The 18,916-nt window shown below is 50.7% G+C and overlaps 1 protein-coding gene across 1 annotated transcript; it reads left to right on the top strand.

Annotated features, from left to right (window-relative positions):
- Nucleotides 1-6,259: 6,259 nt before the first annotated feature.
- On the top strand, nucleotides 6,260-13,057 carry ATP1B2 (ATPase Na+/K+ transporting subunit beta 2). Its single transcript, XM_007166390.3, has 7 exons — nucleotides 6,260-6,974; nucleotides 8,765-8,893; nucleotides 9,604-9,708; nucleotides 9,817-10,022; nucleotides 10,260-10,316; nucleotides 11,100-11,198; nucleotides 11,306-13,057. Exons 1-7 carry the CDS (start codon nucleotides 6,863-6,865, stop codon nucleotides 11,468-11,470), a joined length of 873 nt encoding a protein of 290 aa, XP_007166452.1. The 5' UTR covers nucleotides 6,260-6,862; the 3' UTR covers nucleotides 11,471-13,057.
- The last annotated feature ends 5,859 nt before the right edge of the window (nucleotides 13,058-18,916 follow it).

The raw sequence follows: 18,916 nt of genomic DNA, 5'->3' as shown, positions 1-18,916 counted from the left end.
GGTCCCTGGGCAATGTTCAGGGTCAGCCTGGGCCACTTGAATAAGTTCATTCAACTGATATTTACTGAGCACCTACTGTGTACCAGGCACTGTTCTAGACACTGAGAATGCATTGATGAAAAGGATAGACACAATCCCTGCGCTTATGAAGTTCACAGTATAAGAGAGGAGACAGCCAGATAGTCCATCAACAAAAATAAATAAGCAAGGTTATTTCAGATAGTGGTTGTCTCTATAAAGGGAATAAAATCCTGTAGTAGAATCAAGGGTGGTAGGGGAGGGGCAGCATTAGCCGGGTGGTCAGGGAAGGCTTCTCTGAGGCAGTGTCACTTGAGCAGAGACCTGAATAGAAACCTGAAAAGAAACCAGTCCTGTGGGGGTCTCGGGTATGAGCAAGCCAGTGGGGAGAGAGGCTCAAGGGCTTGAACACACCTGGTCCCCACCAAGGGGGTTGTTCTGAGTGGCAACTTCCTGGCCTTGTGTCCCTGAGGAATCTCCCAAGGGCTAGCTTTTCTCTCCTCCCTCTACCCCGTCCTGTCCAGGACACTGTGCTCCCAGCCTCTCTTTCTCCAGCCTGCCCTAGATTCCAAGATTCCTGATTACCATCCAGAGCTGTCTACACTCTTTCATTAAGACTGACTCTGCTTTTACACAGACTCTGCCAGGCTCCCACCAAGGGCACCTACAATGCCAGCCCAGTGTCCCCTGCCTCTCCCACACCCCTAAAAACCATTCTGGAGCTTGACAGCATATGCTGTAGGCTCCAAGCCTGGTCTACCCACTCACTCCACCCTGTGTGTTACCTCTCTTCCCTTCCCTCCTTCCTTCTCTCTCTCTCTCTCTCTCCCTCTTTCTTTCTTTCAACTAACATTTATTGGACCCTGATAGTATGCCAAACACTGTGTTAGGTACTCCATAGGGACTCCAGAAATGAATAAGACTTGGTCCTGGCCCTGGAGAACAGGGGTCTGGGGAGAGAGATAGATATGTAAAATGATTTAATAGGGATCTCTTAGGAAGTGCCAGGAACTTGAACAAATGACTAAACCTCTTTACCTTTCAGTTTCCCCATCTACAAAATGGGCAAGTCACCCTACTCAGGGTTGCCGGGAGGGTTTGGTGGAATCATGTAAGTCAGATGTGTAGCACAGTGCTTGGCATATAGCAAGTGCTCCCTGTATGAGAGATGTTGCTCTTGTTTATATCATTAGCCTCCTGCATAGTTCTTGAAATATAAGTCTGAGCCTGCCGGGTGTGGAAGATAAGGAAGGGTGTGTGATGTGGCTGAACCGGGGGCAGGCTGAGATGGAATGAGGGCAGACTGGGAAGGCTCCTTGGGCCATGGGGTGAGAGGCCTTGTATGTCCTGCTGAGGAGTTGGGGCTTGATCTAGTCAGCGGAGGAACATCTGTGTTTCTTTCCTTTTTTTTAAATTGTGGTAAAATACACATAACATAAAATTTATCATCTTAACCAATTTTTTGAGGAATTTACAATTTAATCAAGATATATTGAATACATGGATGAAATGAAAAGCCAACGGATAAAAAACATTTATACATTAGTTCCAGGTGGCATGGTTTAAAGTCAGGCTAAGTCTTTAACGGTTACAGAATACAAATATATACCTTCATAAAATCACACATACCTTCATCACATAAAATAAAGACACTCTAGGCCATTACACAGACCATGATAAATTGCAAGAAAGGAGAGGTGCTATAATAGTAAATTCAAGCCAGTCAGTTTTCCTCAGTCTTTTACCATCTTAACCATTTTCAAGTGTCCAGTTCAGTGGCATTAAGCTTCACAATGTTGTGCAAATATCACCACCATCCATCTCCAGAACTCCTCATCTTGTAAAACTGAAAGTCTGTACCCATGAAATAATAACCCCCTACTTTTCCTCCCCCTGCCCCCATATCTGTGTTTTGGAGCCCTCTTCTTTCCTTGTTCTTGTCTCTACAAAGACCCATCTTGCTGGGAACCCAAACAGCTGAGTCCCTGGGATTTGGTTGGTAGGGGGAAGGGAGTCATTGGGCACAGACCTAAGACAGGCTCTGGGTATGGGAGAGGGCGTGTGGGAGCTCTTATTCCCTTCTTCCTTTCTGGAGATGCTGGAGGGAGGGCTGGGTTCCGGAAAGAGGTTGGAGGTTTGTAATGGCTCTTTGCCCCTTCACTCCTTCCTCAGCTTGTTTCCCTGTGAACACCAATGCTGCATGGAGTAGCGTGTTCTTTCCTCCCTACCCCCAACCCTCCTCATGCTGACCTCACCTTTAGGAGAAGGCATGGAAGGCAGCAACACTATCTCAGCCTTACCCCAGAACTGCCCTAAAGGTACAGAAGACATTCATTCTTTCTTTCCCAAGTGAGCCTGGGGTACAGGGCAGAGACTGAACCAACAGTCTGGAGGCCATCTGCAGGCCTGTGTTTGCCAGGCTGTGTGTGTTGAGGGTAAGATCCAGGCCTCATCTCTCCAGATCGAGACTGGCCCATTTCCGTGCTCCTTAACTGATGAAGGAAAAGGCAAGTTGCTTCCCTGAGGTTTCTCGTAGAAGGAGCCATTCCATGTTTAAGCCCAATTCAGCAACCAGGCATTATCTTCGGTAGCTCTGTGGGTTGCTTGGGTATGGAGGATATATAGAAAGCCTTGCTCTGAAAGAGCTTACAGTCTAGCTGAAAAGATAAAATACAAGAGTTTTCAGCCCAGTTGCTCAAGACAAAAACCTAGGCACTAGCCATGGTCATCATTCTACTTCCTAAATAGATTCTGAACCCATCCTCTTGTCTCCATCCGCAAAGCTGCTGCCCTGGTCCAGGCCATCCATATCTCCCACCCGGACTGCTGCAAAGCCCTGCTTCCCATGGTCCACTCTCCATTCACCCATCAGTAAACACTTCCCTCGCTTCCCATGGTCCACTCTCACACGGCAGCCATGGTGATTTTCATTAAATTTAATCGTATCAAGCCCTTGCTTAAAACCGTAGAATTAAGACTTCCCTGGCGGTCCAGTGGTGAAGACTCTGTGCTTCTACTGCAGGGGGCATGGGTTCGATCCCTGGTCGGGAAACTAAGATCTCATGTGCTGCACAGTGCGGCCAAACAAACAAACAACAACCAAAAACCCACAGAAAAATCCTAAAATTGTTTCTGTGATGGTTGGATTAAAATCCAAACTACTCCCTTTGGCGTACAAGGACCTGTTTGATTTGGCCTCTGCCTACCTCTCAGATCTCTTGCTGTACCAATCTTGCTGTCCCTCATTCAAGCCCAGCCTTTGCACTCACCCTTCCCTCCACCTGGAAAGCTCTTCCCCTACGTGTCCCTATGGCTCCTTTGGGTTACTTGAGGCAATTAAAAATTATCTCCTCAGTAAGGCCATCCATGCCCAGGCAGGCACTCTGGCACACCACCCTGTTTTATTTTTTTCTGCATAATATTAACATTATTTAATTTGTTTGTTTTTATTGTTTATTGGAATGGGAGTCCCAGGAGCACAGGAACCAGAATAGTGCCTGGCTCTAAGCAAATGCTCATTAGGTACACATTGAATGAATGAATGGGAGTTGGGGCTGGACTCTGAAGGGTGGGCAGTCTTCCAGGATGCGGAAATAAAATGGACAAAGGTGTAAAGTCAGGAGTAAGCACAGCCTGTCCCAGGAGTGGCCAGCTCAGCTCCAGCAGAGGACTAGTTGGGGCCTAGTGGCAAAGGAGGTTGGGGATACAGACTGGGTCTAGATATGGAGTACCCTGAAAGTTAGACTGAAGAATCAGGACTGCATCCTGCAAGGTCACAGGAAGCCATCGAAGACCTTTGAGCTGAGGGGTGGCCTAATTAAAACTGTATTTTGAGGGGCTTCCCTGGTGACGCAGTGGTTGAGAACCTGCCTGCCAATGCAGGGGACACGGGTTCGAGCCCTGGTCTGGGAGGATCCCACATGCCGCGGAGCAACTAGGCCCGTGAGCCACAACTACTGAGCCTGCGCGTCTGGAGCCTGTGCTCCGCAACAAGAGAGGCTGCGATAGTGAGAGGCCCGTGCACCGTGATGAAGAGTGGCCCCCCACTTGCCACAACTAGAGAAAGCCCTCGCACAGAAACGAAGACCCAACACAGCCAAAAGTAAATAAATTAAAAAAAATAAAATAAAATAAGGTACCGCTTACTTTAAAAAACAAAACAAAACAAAACAAAAAAAAACAACAAAAAAACTGTATTTTGAGAAAATTAATCCAGAGTCTGCTGCAGAAGGGACTGAAGTAAGACCAGCTGCATAATTTGTGGGACCCAGTGCAATATGAAAATGTGGAATCCCTTGTTCAAAAAGCAGGAAAAAAGTGCCGTTCGGGTACTAAAATATAAAATATTTTCCTTTCTTCCATGGTTCTTCTCTCGACTTTTCATGATATTTTAAATTTATTTAATGTTATTCTAGATAAAGAAAATAACATTTTGGGGACTTCCCTGGTAGTCAGGGGTTAAGAATCCGCCTTCCAATTCAGGGGACTCGGGTTCGATCCCTGGACGGGGAACTAACATCCCACATGCCGCAGGGCAACTAAGCCCACGCACTGCAACTACTGAGCCTGCGTGCTCTGGGGGCCGCGCACCACAACCAGAGAGCCTGCACGCCACAACTAAGAGCTGACGCAGCCTAAATAAATAAATATTTTTTAAAAAGAAAATAACATTTTTAAAAATAAATTTATTTATTTAGTTTTGGCTACATTGGGTCTTCATTGCTGCATGCGGGCTTTCTCTCGTTGCGGAGAGCAGGGGCTACTCTTCGTTGCAGTGCGCGGGCTTCTTATCGCGGTGGTTTCTCTTGTTGTGGAGCATGGGCTCTAGGCGGGTGGGCTTCAGTAGTTGTTGCACACGGGCTCAGTAGTTGTGGCTTGCGGGCCCTAGAGCACAGGCTCAGTAGTTGGAGCACGGGCTTAGTTGCTCCGAGACATGTGGGATCTTCCCGGACCAGGGCTCAAACCTGTGTCCCCTGCATTGGCAGGCGGATTCTTAACCACTGCGCCACCAAGGAAGTCCCAGATAATGATTCTTTTTTTTTTTTTTTTTTAATTTATTATTTATGGCTGTGTTGGGTCTTCGTTTCTGTGCGAGGGCTTTCTCTAGTTGTGGCAAACGGGGGCCACTCTTCATCGCGGTGCGCCAGATAATGATTCTTAACAGGAGGTCTTTGGAGGCCCATGTACCTCCCTACTAGACTGTGGGTCTCTGGAGCCCTGTAAGAACCACGACTTTACCTCCCCAGCGGTGGGTTGCACAAGGTCTCTAGTAGGTGCTCAGTAAATGTCTGTTGACCCAAATGGGCAAATGAGAAGGAGAGTTCAGACATGGGGGTGGGAGGAGGCAGAACACCTAAGCAGATGGGGCTCCAGGGCTGGGGTCTCAGGGCAGTATTGGGGGCTGGGAATGCAGTGTTGGAAGGCTTTTTTTGTCCCCCTAATATTTACTTGGTCGCGTCAGGTCTTAGTTGTAGCAGGCGGGCTCCTTAGTTGCGGCATGCACATGGGATCTAGTTCCCTGACCAGGTATGGAACCAGGGCCCCCTGCATTGGGAGCGCGGAGTCTTAACCACTGCGCCACCAGGGAAGTCCCTGGAAGGGTTTCATGAGAGATGTGGTGGGAAAGCAGGGAAGCCCCCAGGCTTGGGGAGAAGCACGTGGTGGGAGAAGCGGCAGTGGGACTGGAGTAGGAGGTGTCGGGGGGATTGGTAGCGGCTCCCATAGGGGGAATATCCCTCCTGTGGTGGCCTCTATTGATCTCTTTGAGGCCTGTTCTAGCTTCCAGCCCACCTGGTGTAGTACCTCAGCTGGTCTCTTCGATCTGTTTTTCTTGATCTCTGGCTCCTTCTCTATTCGTCTCACATTCTGCTCTGTCTCCTGGATATTAGACTCTTTCTAACTCCCTGCCTGGGGCCCCCATCTCAGCATATATCTGCTTTCCTCTCTGTCTTCTGTGTCTCTCTGGGGTTATCTTACCCTCTACTCCGCCCGGACACGCCCTCTATCCTCTCCACCCACCCAGATCTAGTCCAGTGCCTGGGGTGGGGGTAAGGGAAAGACCTCTAGGTCCTGAAGAGGCGTCAGGGGGGCGGGCCCAATTCCTTTCTCCAAATTTGCATATGCATGAAGTCGCCCAGGCCAGCAGCGAGGAGGCGGGGCCTCTGGGGGGGTGGGAAGGGGGCGGGCACCCCCGGAGCCGCGGAGTATATAGACTGCGCGCCTCGGCTGCCGGCCCCGCACTGCTGAAGAGCGGAGCCTCCGCCCGGGGGACCCCTATCCCTGCCTGTCCCCCCGCAACTGCGCGTCCCCACCCCACCCCACCCCCGCGGCCGAGCCATCGCTGGTGTGGCGGTCTCCGCTAGGCAGAAGAGCCTTGAACGGTCACCCGACCCCCCTCCACAGCCTCTTTGCATCTCGGATTTCGGGGCGGCCCCCTCCCCCACCTCTCCCTGCCTCTTTGCACCCCGATTTTTTATGCGCTTCTCTGGGGTTTTGCAGCCGTCTATTTTTGCATCCCTTTTCGTTTTGCTTCTGGGAGGTTTGGGGGGTGAAGCTGCGTTCGCACCCCTTCCCTTTTTATCCTCCCGTGCTCGGACAACCCCCCTTTTCATTGCAGTGGGGGGGGGCCTAGGTTCTGTGCATCCTACGCCGCGCCGCCAGCACCCCGCAACGTGTGGCCCTGCGCCCCGGAATTTGCAGCAGCTGCATATCTGAGGGGGGGCTCTCCCTCGCCCCCGCTGCCTTTGCTTCCCGCGCGTTCTGGTGCGTGAGGGGGCTTCACGCGCCGCACCCCGGCTTCTCCGTAGCCCCCCGCCCCGCGCGGGACTCGCCCCCAGCCGTCAAGATGGTCATTCAGAAAGAGAAGAAGAGCTGCGGGCAGGTGGTTGAGGAGTGGAAGGAGTTCGTGTGGAACCCGAGGACGCACCAGTTCATGGGCCGCACCGGGACCAGCTGGGGTATGCGGGGCCGGCCGCGCGAGGGGTGGGGGGTCCGCCGGGCGACGCCCCGGGGACACGAGGTCCCGCCGGCGCAGCCCTAGCTCCCTTCCCGGGTCCCCGGCGTCCGGCCCCCCTGCCGGGCTCTGGGCTGGGAGGGCGCCGAATCGCCGGTCTAATCTCCCTGGCTGGCCGCTGCGGAGGCGGAGAAAGTAGGTCACTGCCGCCTTCCCGCCCCCCGCGGAGCCCCCTCGCTCGGGGGGTCGCGGGCTCTGAGCGCGTGTCCGCGCCGCGGCGCTCGCGCTCGCTGTCGGGGGCCGGTCAGCTCGGCACAGTCGCCCCCCTTCCCCAGAAGAGAGACCCTTCCCTCCCTCTGACTCTCACTAGCTAGCCAGGCCCGTCTATTTTTAGCTCGAGCCCACCCCTTGGACCCTGGGAACGTTCATGAGCGGGCGGGTCTTGGAGAGGTGGGGTGTGTGTTGGAGGGGGTTCTTCACAGCGGAAGTTGTCTGTGTCCTACTACCGGGTGTTTTGGAGCCTTCTGTGACTGCTTGGCGGGCGGGGGGCTGTTGCGCCGGGGTGACATTGGGAAGTTTTCGGGGCTGGGTGTTCGGCTCAGATGTCGCAGGCGGAGGGAGTGGTCACTAGTGGTGAGACATGTACATCATCCGGCCCAGTGTGTCTGTGGGCTTGCGTGGCTTGGCTCCTTCCCCACCCATACCTTGGTGCCACTGGGGAGGTGTGGAGGGAGTTGCGTCTGGGTGAGGGTCCCGTGCTGGGCATAGGTGCCAGTGAGGGGTGGAATTCTTCCGAAAGGGATTTTCAAGCTGGGGAGTCAAAGCACAGGAGACATTGTGCGACACAGCTTACAGTTCATCCACACTAATTGAATGCTGTCCCCATTAGGCCAGCCACTTGGGGCACTTGAGGTGGGTCCGATGCAGTCCTTGCTGCAGGAAACTTGAAGTCCACTCCCTGGGACTGGAGGGATGGATCCACGAGTGCTTGGGAGAATCTGAGAAGGCTTCCTGAGTGAAGTGTCTTCTGAGATGGAAGGACTGGGGGTCAGGGCTGGTGGAAAGAGCAGGTGCTCACACTAGGCTGAGGAGTGACGGAGTGACGTGTCACATCCACCAAGGACCAGCTCTATGCCTGAAAGGCTATTGGAGGTCTACGTTTACTCCTGCCTCTGCCCTGGGTGCTGTGTGGGAATTGGGGGATGGGGGGAACTGTTGAAGGCTCTGGACAGCTGTCTCTGAGAGACTTTGTAGCTTGGCAGGAGGCTCATTCAAGGTTTGGCTTTTGTGGGGCTCTGAGAGAGAGATTTTGCTATTTGAGTGTGGGCGTCCACACCCTGAGGGATGGGATAAGAGTTTGGCTGTGAATTGGGGCCAATGCCATCTTGAAAGTCATCGTGCTAGACAGGTTCAAGCATGAGTACCGATACAGTGGTATCAGATGTTGTGCCTTTTCAGGGCCACGAAGGTTGAGAAGTTGAGAACGTAATTTGTGGCAAAATGACTGCGGCCTATACTATGAGTTGTGCCAGCAACAAGAGTTTAGGTCTCTTGTGGCCTCCACAAGGTCGGGCTTCACTGTGCTGTGGGACCAGGAAGGGCTGGGAGTCATGGCTGGAAGCCAGACACAACTGCCATTTTTCAGCTTGTCTCCTTTTGCTTCCAGGGGAAGGCTTCCCAAGGCTCTGCGATCCATTCCTGTGCAGAACCTCTGAGTGGGAGAGGGGTGTGTGGGGATAGGTCAGGTCATCGAGGGAGACCTGGAACCTGCTGACCCTGTTTCCTCCTCCTTAGCCTTTATCCTCCTCTTCTACCTCGTCTTCTATGGCTTCCTCACCGCCATGTTCACCCTCACCATGTGGGTGATGCTGCAGACGGTCTCTGACCATACCCCCAAGTACCAGGACCGACTGGCCACACCGGGTGAGTGACGAGGCTCCCCCACCAGCCACCCTAACTGCTCTCGTGCCCCCAGGTATCCAAGAGGAACGCACAGGCTGAGAACTGTCAGCTCTTCTCAGAGGTTTGGTTCTGATGATCCAGTCACCATGTGCTGGGGAGTTCTTTTTTTTTAATTACTTATTTATTTTATTTTTGGCTGCGTTGAGTCTTCATTGCCCACGCAGGCTTTCTCTAGTTGCGGCGAGTGGGGGCTACTCTTCATTGTGGTGTGCGGGCTTCTCATTGCGGTGGCTTCTCTTGTTGCAGAGCACGGGCTCTAGGCGTGTGGGCTTCAGTAGTTGTGGCACACGGGCTCAGTAGTTGTGGCTCACAGGCTCTAGAGCGCAGGCTCGGTAGTTGTGGCGCACGGGCTTAGTTGCTCTGCAGCATGGGGGATCTTCCCGGACCAGGGCTCAAACCTGTGTCCCCTGCATTGGCAGGTGGATTCTTAAGCACTGCGCCACCAGGGAAGCCCTGGGGAGTTCTTCTTGAAGTCTGCCTTCCCATTTCCCACACCTGAGAGCTCTGTGATCTGGGGAGGTGGCAGATGTTCACAGGAGATCTCCCTCCCGGGAAGACGATCTCGGATCTTCACCTGTCCCTCACCCTGGTGTTCCCTATGTCCATCTTTTTCCCTCTGTGTGTGGTCCCTCATCTTATATATACCCCTCATTCTCGCCTTTGTTGATTAGGCTTGATGATTCGCCCTAAGACTGAGAACCTTGATGTCATTGTCAATGTCAGTGACACTGAAAGCTGGGACCAGCATGTTCAGAAGCTCAACAAGTTCCTGGAGCGTGAGTATGGGGCTGGTGATGTGGCTGTGCAGGACCTCAGGGCAGGGGACTGGGGACCCTGGGAGCAGAACATGAGGCCTGTGACTCTCCCCCCACCCCCTTCCGTAGCTTACAATGACTCCATCCAAGCCCAAAAGAATGATGTCTGCCTCCCTGGGCGCTATTACGAACAACCAGATAACGGAGTTCTCAACTACCCAAAACGTGCCTGCCAGTTCAACCGGACCCAGCTGGGCGACTGCTCTGGCATTGGGGACCCCACCCACTATGGTTACAGCACGGGACAGCCCTGTGTCTTCATCAAGATGAACCGGGTACTCATGGCCTTAGTTCCCAGGGGGAATGGAGGAGGGAGCTGGGGCTGCCATCTGCTGGCAGTTGCTTTCTTTTGCTGGGGCTCTTGGGCTTTGGGAGATTTTTAGATGTTTGAGTGGCTGAGAGAACAAGAGAGATGGGGCCATTGGAGGCTGAGATCGTGGTTGGAAGGCTGGATACTTGTGTCTTTGACAACTTCTTTCTTTAACCCTCACCACTCTCTCTCCTCGCTCCAGGTCATCAACTTCTACGCAGGAGCAAACCAGAGCATGAATGTTACCTGTGTGGGGAAGGTGAGTTTGTTGGGCCTTGTGCACCTGTTTGTCCTTCATGGTTTCCATGTCATTCACTCATCTCTCCCTGTCTTCTTTGCTCCCAGAGGCTCCATCACTCTAGGGACAAGGGGGTAAGAGTGGGCTCCAGTATGGCTCAAACACCAAGGGGCTGCCACCCGTCTTGCTTCTCTCTAGGATGCAGAAGTCTGCTCTTTTGTGTGGATAGACACCCCCTTCCTGACTCCACCCAAACCCCTGCTTCTGGCTTCTCTCCCTAATCCTTCCATGTTCTCCTCTATTCCCTGACCATGTCTTCTGCTCTCCATCCCATGTCTCTCCTATCTCTCAGTTCTTTTTAGGTATCTGGTAGCTGCTGATCTGTAAGCACCACCTGCCACCACTAAGTTGTCCTTGGAACCCTGCTCCCCCCACCTCTGTCCTCTCTAGGAACTTCCCGCCCCTCTTCATTCATCCCCCTCCTTGTTTCCTACTGAGTCCTTACTCATTTATCTGTTCTCTCTTGGCTCCGCTCCAGAAACCGATTCCTGAGGATGGGGTAAGAATTTGGGGGTGGGAGGGCAGTAGGAGGCTTCAGGCTCATTAGCGCCCTGGAGGCCTTCCCAGTCTGATGGAAGAGACGGGACACCCGCTCCTGCGCACGCGCAAACGCACCAGCCTCCGCGCCCAAGGGATACGGATATGAGACAGGATAATTTGGGGGTGAAGGAGGAACAAAGGGAAGTCTGGCGAGCGTCTGGGTTCCCTCACATGCTCTCCCCCACCCTCCTGCGCCCCCCACAGCGAGATGAAGATGCTGAGAATCTCGGCAACTTCGTCATGTTCCCGGCGAACGGCAACATCGACCTCATGTACTTCCCCTACTACGGCAAGAAGTTCCACGTAAGTCCCGTGGGAGGCCGGGTGCTGGCTCCTGCAGGGGAGCGGGGCCCTGGGGAGGAGGCCGAGTTGCCGCGGGCCTGGAGCCTCGCTCTCCTCCTCTGGCCCAGGTGAACTACACGCAGCCCCTGGTGGCCGTGAAGTTCCTGAATGTGACCCCCAACGTGGAGGTGAACGTGGAGTGCCGCGTCAACGCCGCCAACATCGCCACTGACGACGAGCGCGACAAGTTTGCTGGGCGCGTGGCCTTCAAACTCCGCATCAACAAAACCTGAGGCCCCTTCCTCCCGCCCCCACCTCTTTCCTACGGATGCTTCTGGAATATCCCTGACCCTGCCTGATCCCTCCCTCACCCACCCCAAAGGTATTTTTTATAACAGAGCTCTGGCTTGTCTGAGTCCCTTTTCCTTTACTTCTGAACCCGACCTGATGTCTGTCGTGATTCCCTGGCTACGCACATTTTCCACTATCTTCTTCCCACGCTAGCTCAGTCAGGGACAGGGAGATGGGACCCCAAGACGGTCACAGAGGAGTTGGGAGCCTTTCTAGTCGTGGTGTAGCTGTGAGTGGGGTGTCCTCACAGCTACCCACCTGTCCTGCCCTCTTATCCCCTGAGAGCTATAGAAAATGCCCACCCACCCACCTACACACACATCTCATTTCACCCCTTACTTCCAGAAACTAAGGTGGCGCTCAATTCTGTTTTTTAAATTGAAGGAGAATTGACTTACAACACTACGTTAGTTCCAGGTGCACAGCATAGGGATTTAATATTTCTGTACGTTAGAGTGGTCACCAGTGTGGCCCTCTATCCCTCCATTCCAGCTCAGCTGCTGTCACCTTCCTCTGTCTGCCACGCCTTCTGCCTGTCTACAACAGTCGCTGTCTCAGTGGCTTTTGACTTGTCTGGCTCCTCTGGCCGGTCTTTCCCCACTTCTCCATCCCCATTCCCTCCACTGAAAGGGAGGGACCGTTTGTAATTGAGGACCGGGTGGCTCTGTGGCCTTTTCCCTCTTTCCTGGCACATCTGGCTTCTCACCCCACGTTGACTACGTGAGCTGGGAATGAGGGTCTGAAGGAGAAGTCCATGTTGGTTCTTGAAAATTCTCTTCCTAGCGCCTCCTGTCACCCAGCTAGGCACTCAGAGGGGCGGGGTTGACCTAGGCTGAATGTCCACTTTGTTTTTGCCGATGGCTCCCTTCCCCCTGTTCGCTTTCCCAGAATATCCTGCAAGTTCCACTTCCCAGGCGCCCTGGGGGAGGGGCAGCCATTTTGGCTAGGTCCCCAGTGGCCACCTTGGAAACGTCAGCTGGCTATGGGACTATTCCACCTCCTTCCCCTGGGCCCAGATATGCCCCCACCATTCTCTCTCTGGCTTCTCTTAGCAAGTTATCAACTAATCACTAACTCCTTCCCTTTTCTCTGCATGCCAGCCTGAAAATTGCAAATACCTCCTCCATCTAAGGCTCTGAATTTCTTGGCTCCGTCTCCTTCAGACCCCTTTGCCTTCTTAAACAACCCCATAGTGCCCATAGAATGTTAAATGAGGGACTGCCTGTGATCTTGAGTTATAGAGGCATTTTAACTCTTTCTTTTCCCACGTCCTTCACTTCCTCACCTCTGACTTCCTTTTTTTTTGATGCTGCAGCTTCCACACCCCACCCACAGATGGACTCTCCTCTGTTTTTCTCTCGCTGGATCTGAGTCTCTTCCCTTTGGGTCCCCATGTTTTCCTGCACTCCCCTCACCCCAGTGGTCTCTCTCTGCAGTTATTTAATGCCTGTGTCAGATCTACTGTAAAAAGAGGATAAAGTACAATAAAATGAGAGCAATTATATATATAAATATATATCATACAGGGAGCCCTGTGTGCAGGTTGTTCCTTTCTGAGCATTTGGAAGAGCCCTGGGAAGGGGGTGGGGGGTGGATTTGGGTGACCTGGGAGTTACCCAGCTCGGGGGGGGGCCCTCCCCAGTTTTGATCTCTTCCATCCAGTGTCCAACCTCCTAGATTGCTCCATCACGTATACCATCTTGAGATCACTCAATACAAGACAGGCAAGAAGACTACGTCCTTTCCTACAGCAATACTTATAAAGTGCCTACTATGTGCGTTCTAGGCACCAGGAAGACACACTTATGAAAGAGGCAGAGTTCCTGCCCCCAAGAAACTCCCCAGTTTAACAGGAGAGGGGAGGAGCACACGAGAAACTCTCAAACCAGGTAGACCTAAATGTATTTCCAGGAAGGGGAGAAAGCTGGTGAGGACAAAATTCAGAGTGGTCACCAACTCCCTGTGGGGGCTTCGAAGGGCTTAAAGGATGTGGTGGTTTGGGGAGGAGAGACTAGCATCAGCAAATGCCCGGAGACAGATGAGGAAAATTGACCAGAAGAAACAGATCTCAAAACAATATGAAACGTAGGAGCCCAGTTTTGTGCATAAAAAAAGTACACACACAAGCATAGAAAAAAAGGATGGATGAGTCTATACCACAGTGTTGATTGTGGTATTTGTGGATGGCTTTATAGCTAATTTTTATTTTCTTGGGGCTTATTTTTGTTTGCAATGAGTTCCTCAATATTTGCCTTGAAAAATAACTTTATTACTTATGCATACACATATATACACAGTTTTATCATGAATGCATAGTACACACACACAGACACACACACACAGAGGGATTGCTGGGTTTTGGTCACTGTTACACCAAAATTAGATCATATTATACACAATTTTGTGCATCTCACTGTGTTCACTCAATTTCACCTGGCCTGGTAGAGCTCTAATTCATCTTTTTAAATGGCTGCATAAAATTTTTTTCTATTGGGTCGTTCTTCCCTTGTTAATTTATTAGAGCTCCTTGACAGCTGTAGATATAAACTGTTTTATGCATTGTAGAATTTCCCCCAATCGATTATTTGCCTCTTGAGTTTGTGGTTTCTTTTAGTGTTAAAAGTGGTTTCTTTTCCTTTTTTTTTTTTTTGGCCACACCTCCTGGTTTGTGGGATCTTAGTTCTCCTGAGCAGGGATTGAACTCAGGCCCTCGGCAGTGTAAGCGCAAAGTCCTAACCACTGGACCGCCAGGGAATTCCTGGTTAGTTTTTCATATAGTCAAATATGCTTTAGTTGTTCTTTTGCAGTTTCTGGGTTTCCATTCAGTAGTGTATACTCTTGTTTTGTAAATGTTTTTGACAGGATTTTATTTCATTTCAATTTTTACATTCATCTTAATTCATTTGGTCTATTTTTTAAAAAATTAAACTGACTTTATTTATTTTTGGCCATGCCTCTCGGCTTGCGGGATCTTCCCTGACCAGGGATCAAACCCGGGCCCCCTGCGGTGGAAGCACGGAGTCCTAACCACTGGACCACAAGGAATTCCCATATTTGGTCTATTTTTGTTTCTTTTTGTGTGTGGTGTGAATGAGGAGTCTGGTTTAATTTTACTTTTTAATTGTGTCAGCTTCATTTAAAAAAAAATCCTTTATTTACCCCCATTGAATTGAAATGCCAACTTCGGCTGTATAATACATTTTGCTGTGTGCTGAGATCTACTTCTGGATTCATTACTGGCTTGTCTACCACTCCATACACCAAGCCATACTGATCTGATTCCAGTAGCTTTATAGTATGTTTTCTGATATCTAGCAAGGCAAGTAAGGCTCCGCCCATTCCTTTTTAAAAACAACTATTGGCTATTTTGGGGCACTTATTCTTCTCTATAATTTTTTATAAAAATAAATAAATTTATTTATTTATTTATTTTTGGTTGTGTTGGGTCTTCGTTGCTGTGCGCAGGCTTTCTCTAGTTGCATTGAGCAGGTCTACTCTTCGTTGTGGTGCGCAGGCTTCTCATTGCAGTGGCTTCTCTTGTTGTGGAGCACGGGCTCCAGGTGCACGGGCTTCAGTAGTTGTGGCACATGGGCTCAGTAGTTGTGGCTCGCAGGCTCTAGAGCGCAGGCTCGATAGTTGTGGCACATGGGCTTAGTTGCTCCACGGCATGTGGGATCTTCCAGGACCAGGGATCGAACCCCTGTCCCCTGCATGGGCAGGCGGATTCTTAAACACTTTGCCACCAGGGAAGTCCCACTTTTGTTATTATTTTGAATGGAATATTTTTCATTCTTTTTTCCGCAATGCTTTTGCAAGAAGATAAAAACATTTTTTTCTATCTACTATCCATCTGCCTTATTGAATTCTCTTAATTACATCATCTATTATTAACTAAGAAGTTAGTTTTTAGGTACATGATCATATGATCAAAAAGGCAAAGAGATTTATTTTTTTAACCAATGTTTTGTTTTGTTTTTTAATCCTCTTGAGTGTTCTAAAACCATTATTAGTGGGCATTCCTATATAGTTCATAATTTAAGTTTGAATTATCTTAGTCTTTAACCATTAGGATAATACCAGTATTCCATTACTATTTTTTAAAAAACATAAAACAGATCGTGTCACATTCTGCTTAATACCATTTAACGGACTCCCACTGCTTTTATTAAAAAAAAATTTTTTTATTATTATTTTTTAATTTATCTAAATTTTTGGCTGCGTTGGATCTTTGTTGCTGCGTGTGGGCTTTCTCTAGTTGTGGTGAGTGGTGGCTACTCTTTATTGCGGTGGCTTCTCTTGTTGCGGAGCACGGGCTCTAGGTGCATGGGCTTCAGTAGTTGTGGCTCACAGGCTCTAGAGTGCAGGCTCAGTAGTTGTGGTGCACGGGCTTAGTTGCTCTGCGGCATGTGGGATCTTCCCGGACCAGGGCTCGAACCCGTGTCCCCTGCATTGGCAGGCGGATTCTTAACCACTGCGCCACCAGGGAAGTCCCTCCATTACTACTTTAAAATAAAAATTTATTTATTTTTTTTGGCTGTGTTGGGTCTTTGTTGCTGCGCATGGGCTTTCTCTAGTTGTGGAGAGCGGGGGCTACTCTTTGTTGCGGTGCGCGGGCTTCTCATTGCGGTGGCTTCTCTTGTTGCGGAGCGTGGGCTCTAGACACACAGGCTTCAGTAGTTGCAGCACGTGGGCTCAGTAGTTGTGGCTCACGGGCTCTAGAGCACAGGCTCAATAGTTGTGGCGCATAGGCTTAGTTGCTCCGCAGCATGTAGGATCTTCCCGGACCAGGGCTCAAACCCGTGTTCCCTGCATTGGCAGGAGGATTCTCAACCACTGTGCCACCAGGGAAGCCCGCTCCATTACTATTTTAATTAAGGGTTTTTTTTTTTTTAAAGGAGTGGCTGCTGAAATTTAATCAAATTCCTTTCAGCATGTTGATATGATCATATTTTTCTTCCTTAATTTGTTAACGTAATGAATAATGTTGATAGATTCTCTATTAAACCAACTTTATGCTCCTGGAATAAACCCTACTTGGTTATAGTGTTAATACTCTTGATTCATCAGTGTATTCTGATACTATTTAGAGATTTTGTATCTCTATAAATTAATTTGGCTTCTAGTTTTTTAGTATCTTTTTTTTTTTTTAATACGTGCATTTATTTATTTATTTGTTTGTTTGTTTTTGGCTGTGTTGGGTCTTCGTTTCTGTGTGAGGGCTTTCTCCAGTTGTGGCAGGCGGGGGCCACTCTTCATTGCGGTGCGCGGGCCTCTCACTATCGCGGCCTCTCTTGTTGCGGAGCACAGGCTCCAGACGCGCAGGCTCAGTAGTTGTGGCTCACGGGCCTAGTTGCTCCGCGGCATGTGGGATCTTCCCAGACCAGGGCTCGAACCCGCGTTCCCTGCATTGGCAGGCAGATTCTCGACCACTGTGCCACCAGGGAAGCCCGTTTTTTAAGTATCTTGATCAGGTTTTAATATTAATGAAACCACAATAATTTTACATGAATTGGAGATTCCACTCGTCCTATGGTCTGGAATAGCTTAAATAATATTATCAATTGGTCCTCACTTTTTTTTCTCCTCAGTCAAGCTCTTGAGTCTTTCTTTTCTTTTAAAGTGTTTTTTTTTTTAAGCCCTGCTTTTGAATTTATCCTTTCAACCAAGATTGCTTTCTCTTTCAATAAGTTATATCTTTAATTTTTAGGATGCATGCTAGGTTCCTTTCTTTTTCTTTTCTTTTTTTAAATAGTGAAAGCATTTATGGCTTGACATTTTCCTCATTATACAACTTCTGCTGGGTGTTATAGATTTGGGGACCCCTGTGTTCCTGAAGTCAAGGAGGTAAGTTTTTAAAATTATTCCAAACCTTACTGGGACAGGACTTGGGCTCTCTGAGCCTGAGGGCAGGGGCCATGTCTGCCACAGGCCCCCACAGCCTAGAACAGTCCTGGGCACAGAGTAAGGCAACAATCAATGAACATCTGCTGGCTAGATTGTCAGAGGAATGAACACAACCAGAGGGAAGTGAGCAAGTGGGACCAGAGAGGTCAGGGACTCATTGGAGGTCACACAGCTTAGTAGAGCTGGCCTGAAAACCCAGGACTAATAATTCTCAGACCAGTAATCTATCAGCTCACAAAGGGATTGGCAGAGCCGAATGGATCTGCTTTCTGAAGGAGTACAGTAGAAATAAAAACAGAGCTAAGGACACACTCGAGAGAAATGTTGAGCATACGGGGGTGCCGGAGACTGGTCAGAAAGAGAGCGTCAAGGTGACCTGTCTACAGGAGTGAGATGATGGAATGAGTTTCAAGTGCTCTGGTTTGCCAAGGGCACGGCTGGTGGGGAGAGATGGCAAAGTTAAAGATCTCTAAAAGAGGTGGTTCTGGGTCTCCTGGGGAGTGTTTGGCATTCCCCAGCAGGGAAGAAAAAAGGTGGTTTTGAGGCCAGGGAGGGTGGGTGGCTTCACAGCTGCCTGGGATCCTCGGGGTAAGCCAAGGGACTCCCACAGGCACTTTAAGCCAGGTTGAGAGGACGGTGGCCCCAGAAGCCCCTTTGGATCTTACTCCCCTCTCCGTCCCCAGGGTGGCAGGGTGAGCCGTGTCCCCACTGTCTGGCCATCCCTCCGAGCATTGGCTCAGGCAGCAGCGGGTGATGGGGAGAGCTCGCCCCCAGCCCTCCTCCTTGGGAGCTGGCAGCGCTAAGGGACAGAATGGCTGGGGAGAGTGCTGGGTTCCCCAGGCTCGACTCTCCTCCCTACCCCAAGAAGCCCTTTGAAAGGTTTTCCTGGCAGAGTTTAAAGCTTCAATTCATTCAGCTGGCTGGCATGAGGCCCGGATGAGGGGATGCTGGGAAGGCCCCAGTCCCACATCCCAGCCCTCACCTTAGTCGCCCCCACTTTCTGGGGACCCCGGCTGGCAGGCCTCCCCCTGCTCTCTCTCCTCATCCATTAGCACCCACCCTCCTTCCCCTTGGGAACCCAGGTATCCTGCCCCTTTCCCGTGGAGCAGATGGCCACCCCAGAGGCTCAGGCTTGCTAAATCAGACATTTAAATCCCATAATCCTTGGTGAGAGGCTGAGAGGGGGCAGAAGCCCAATCCTAGAAGCAGGAGCAGAAGACCTTGTGCCAGCCCTGGCAGGAGAGGAGAGGGGGACAGTTGGTTCCCGAGTTATGAATGGAGTCACCCCTTCCCTTATTGTCATGCAGCCTGCGGACTGACCCAGTCTCCAGGCTTTGTTCTCCTCCCGGAACCCGGGCGCTGGGCCCCCCAAACATGCTCCCTGAAGACTCAGGTGGCTGCCTCCCAAACGCACCCCCTTCTTCACCCCCTGCACTGTGGGCCCCAGGCACCCTGCACTGGCACCAATCTCTCAGACACACAGG

Source organism: Balaenoptera acutorostrata, chromosome 20 (assembly GCF_949987535.1).
Source record: "Balaenoptera acutorostrata chromosome 20, mBalAcu1.1, whole genome shotgun sequence".
Lineage (NCBI taxonomy): Eukaryota > Metazoa > Chordata > Mammalia > Artiodactyla > Balaenopteridae > Balaenoptera > Balaenoptera acutorostrata.
The sequence above is the reverse complement of the archived record's forward strand: the minus strand, read 5'-3'. Positions and strand labels throughout refer to the sequence as shown.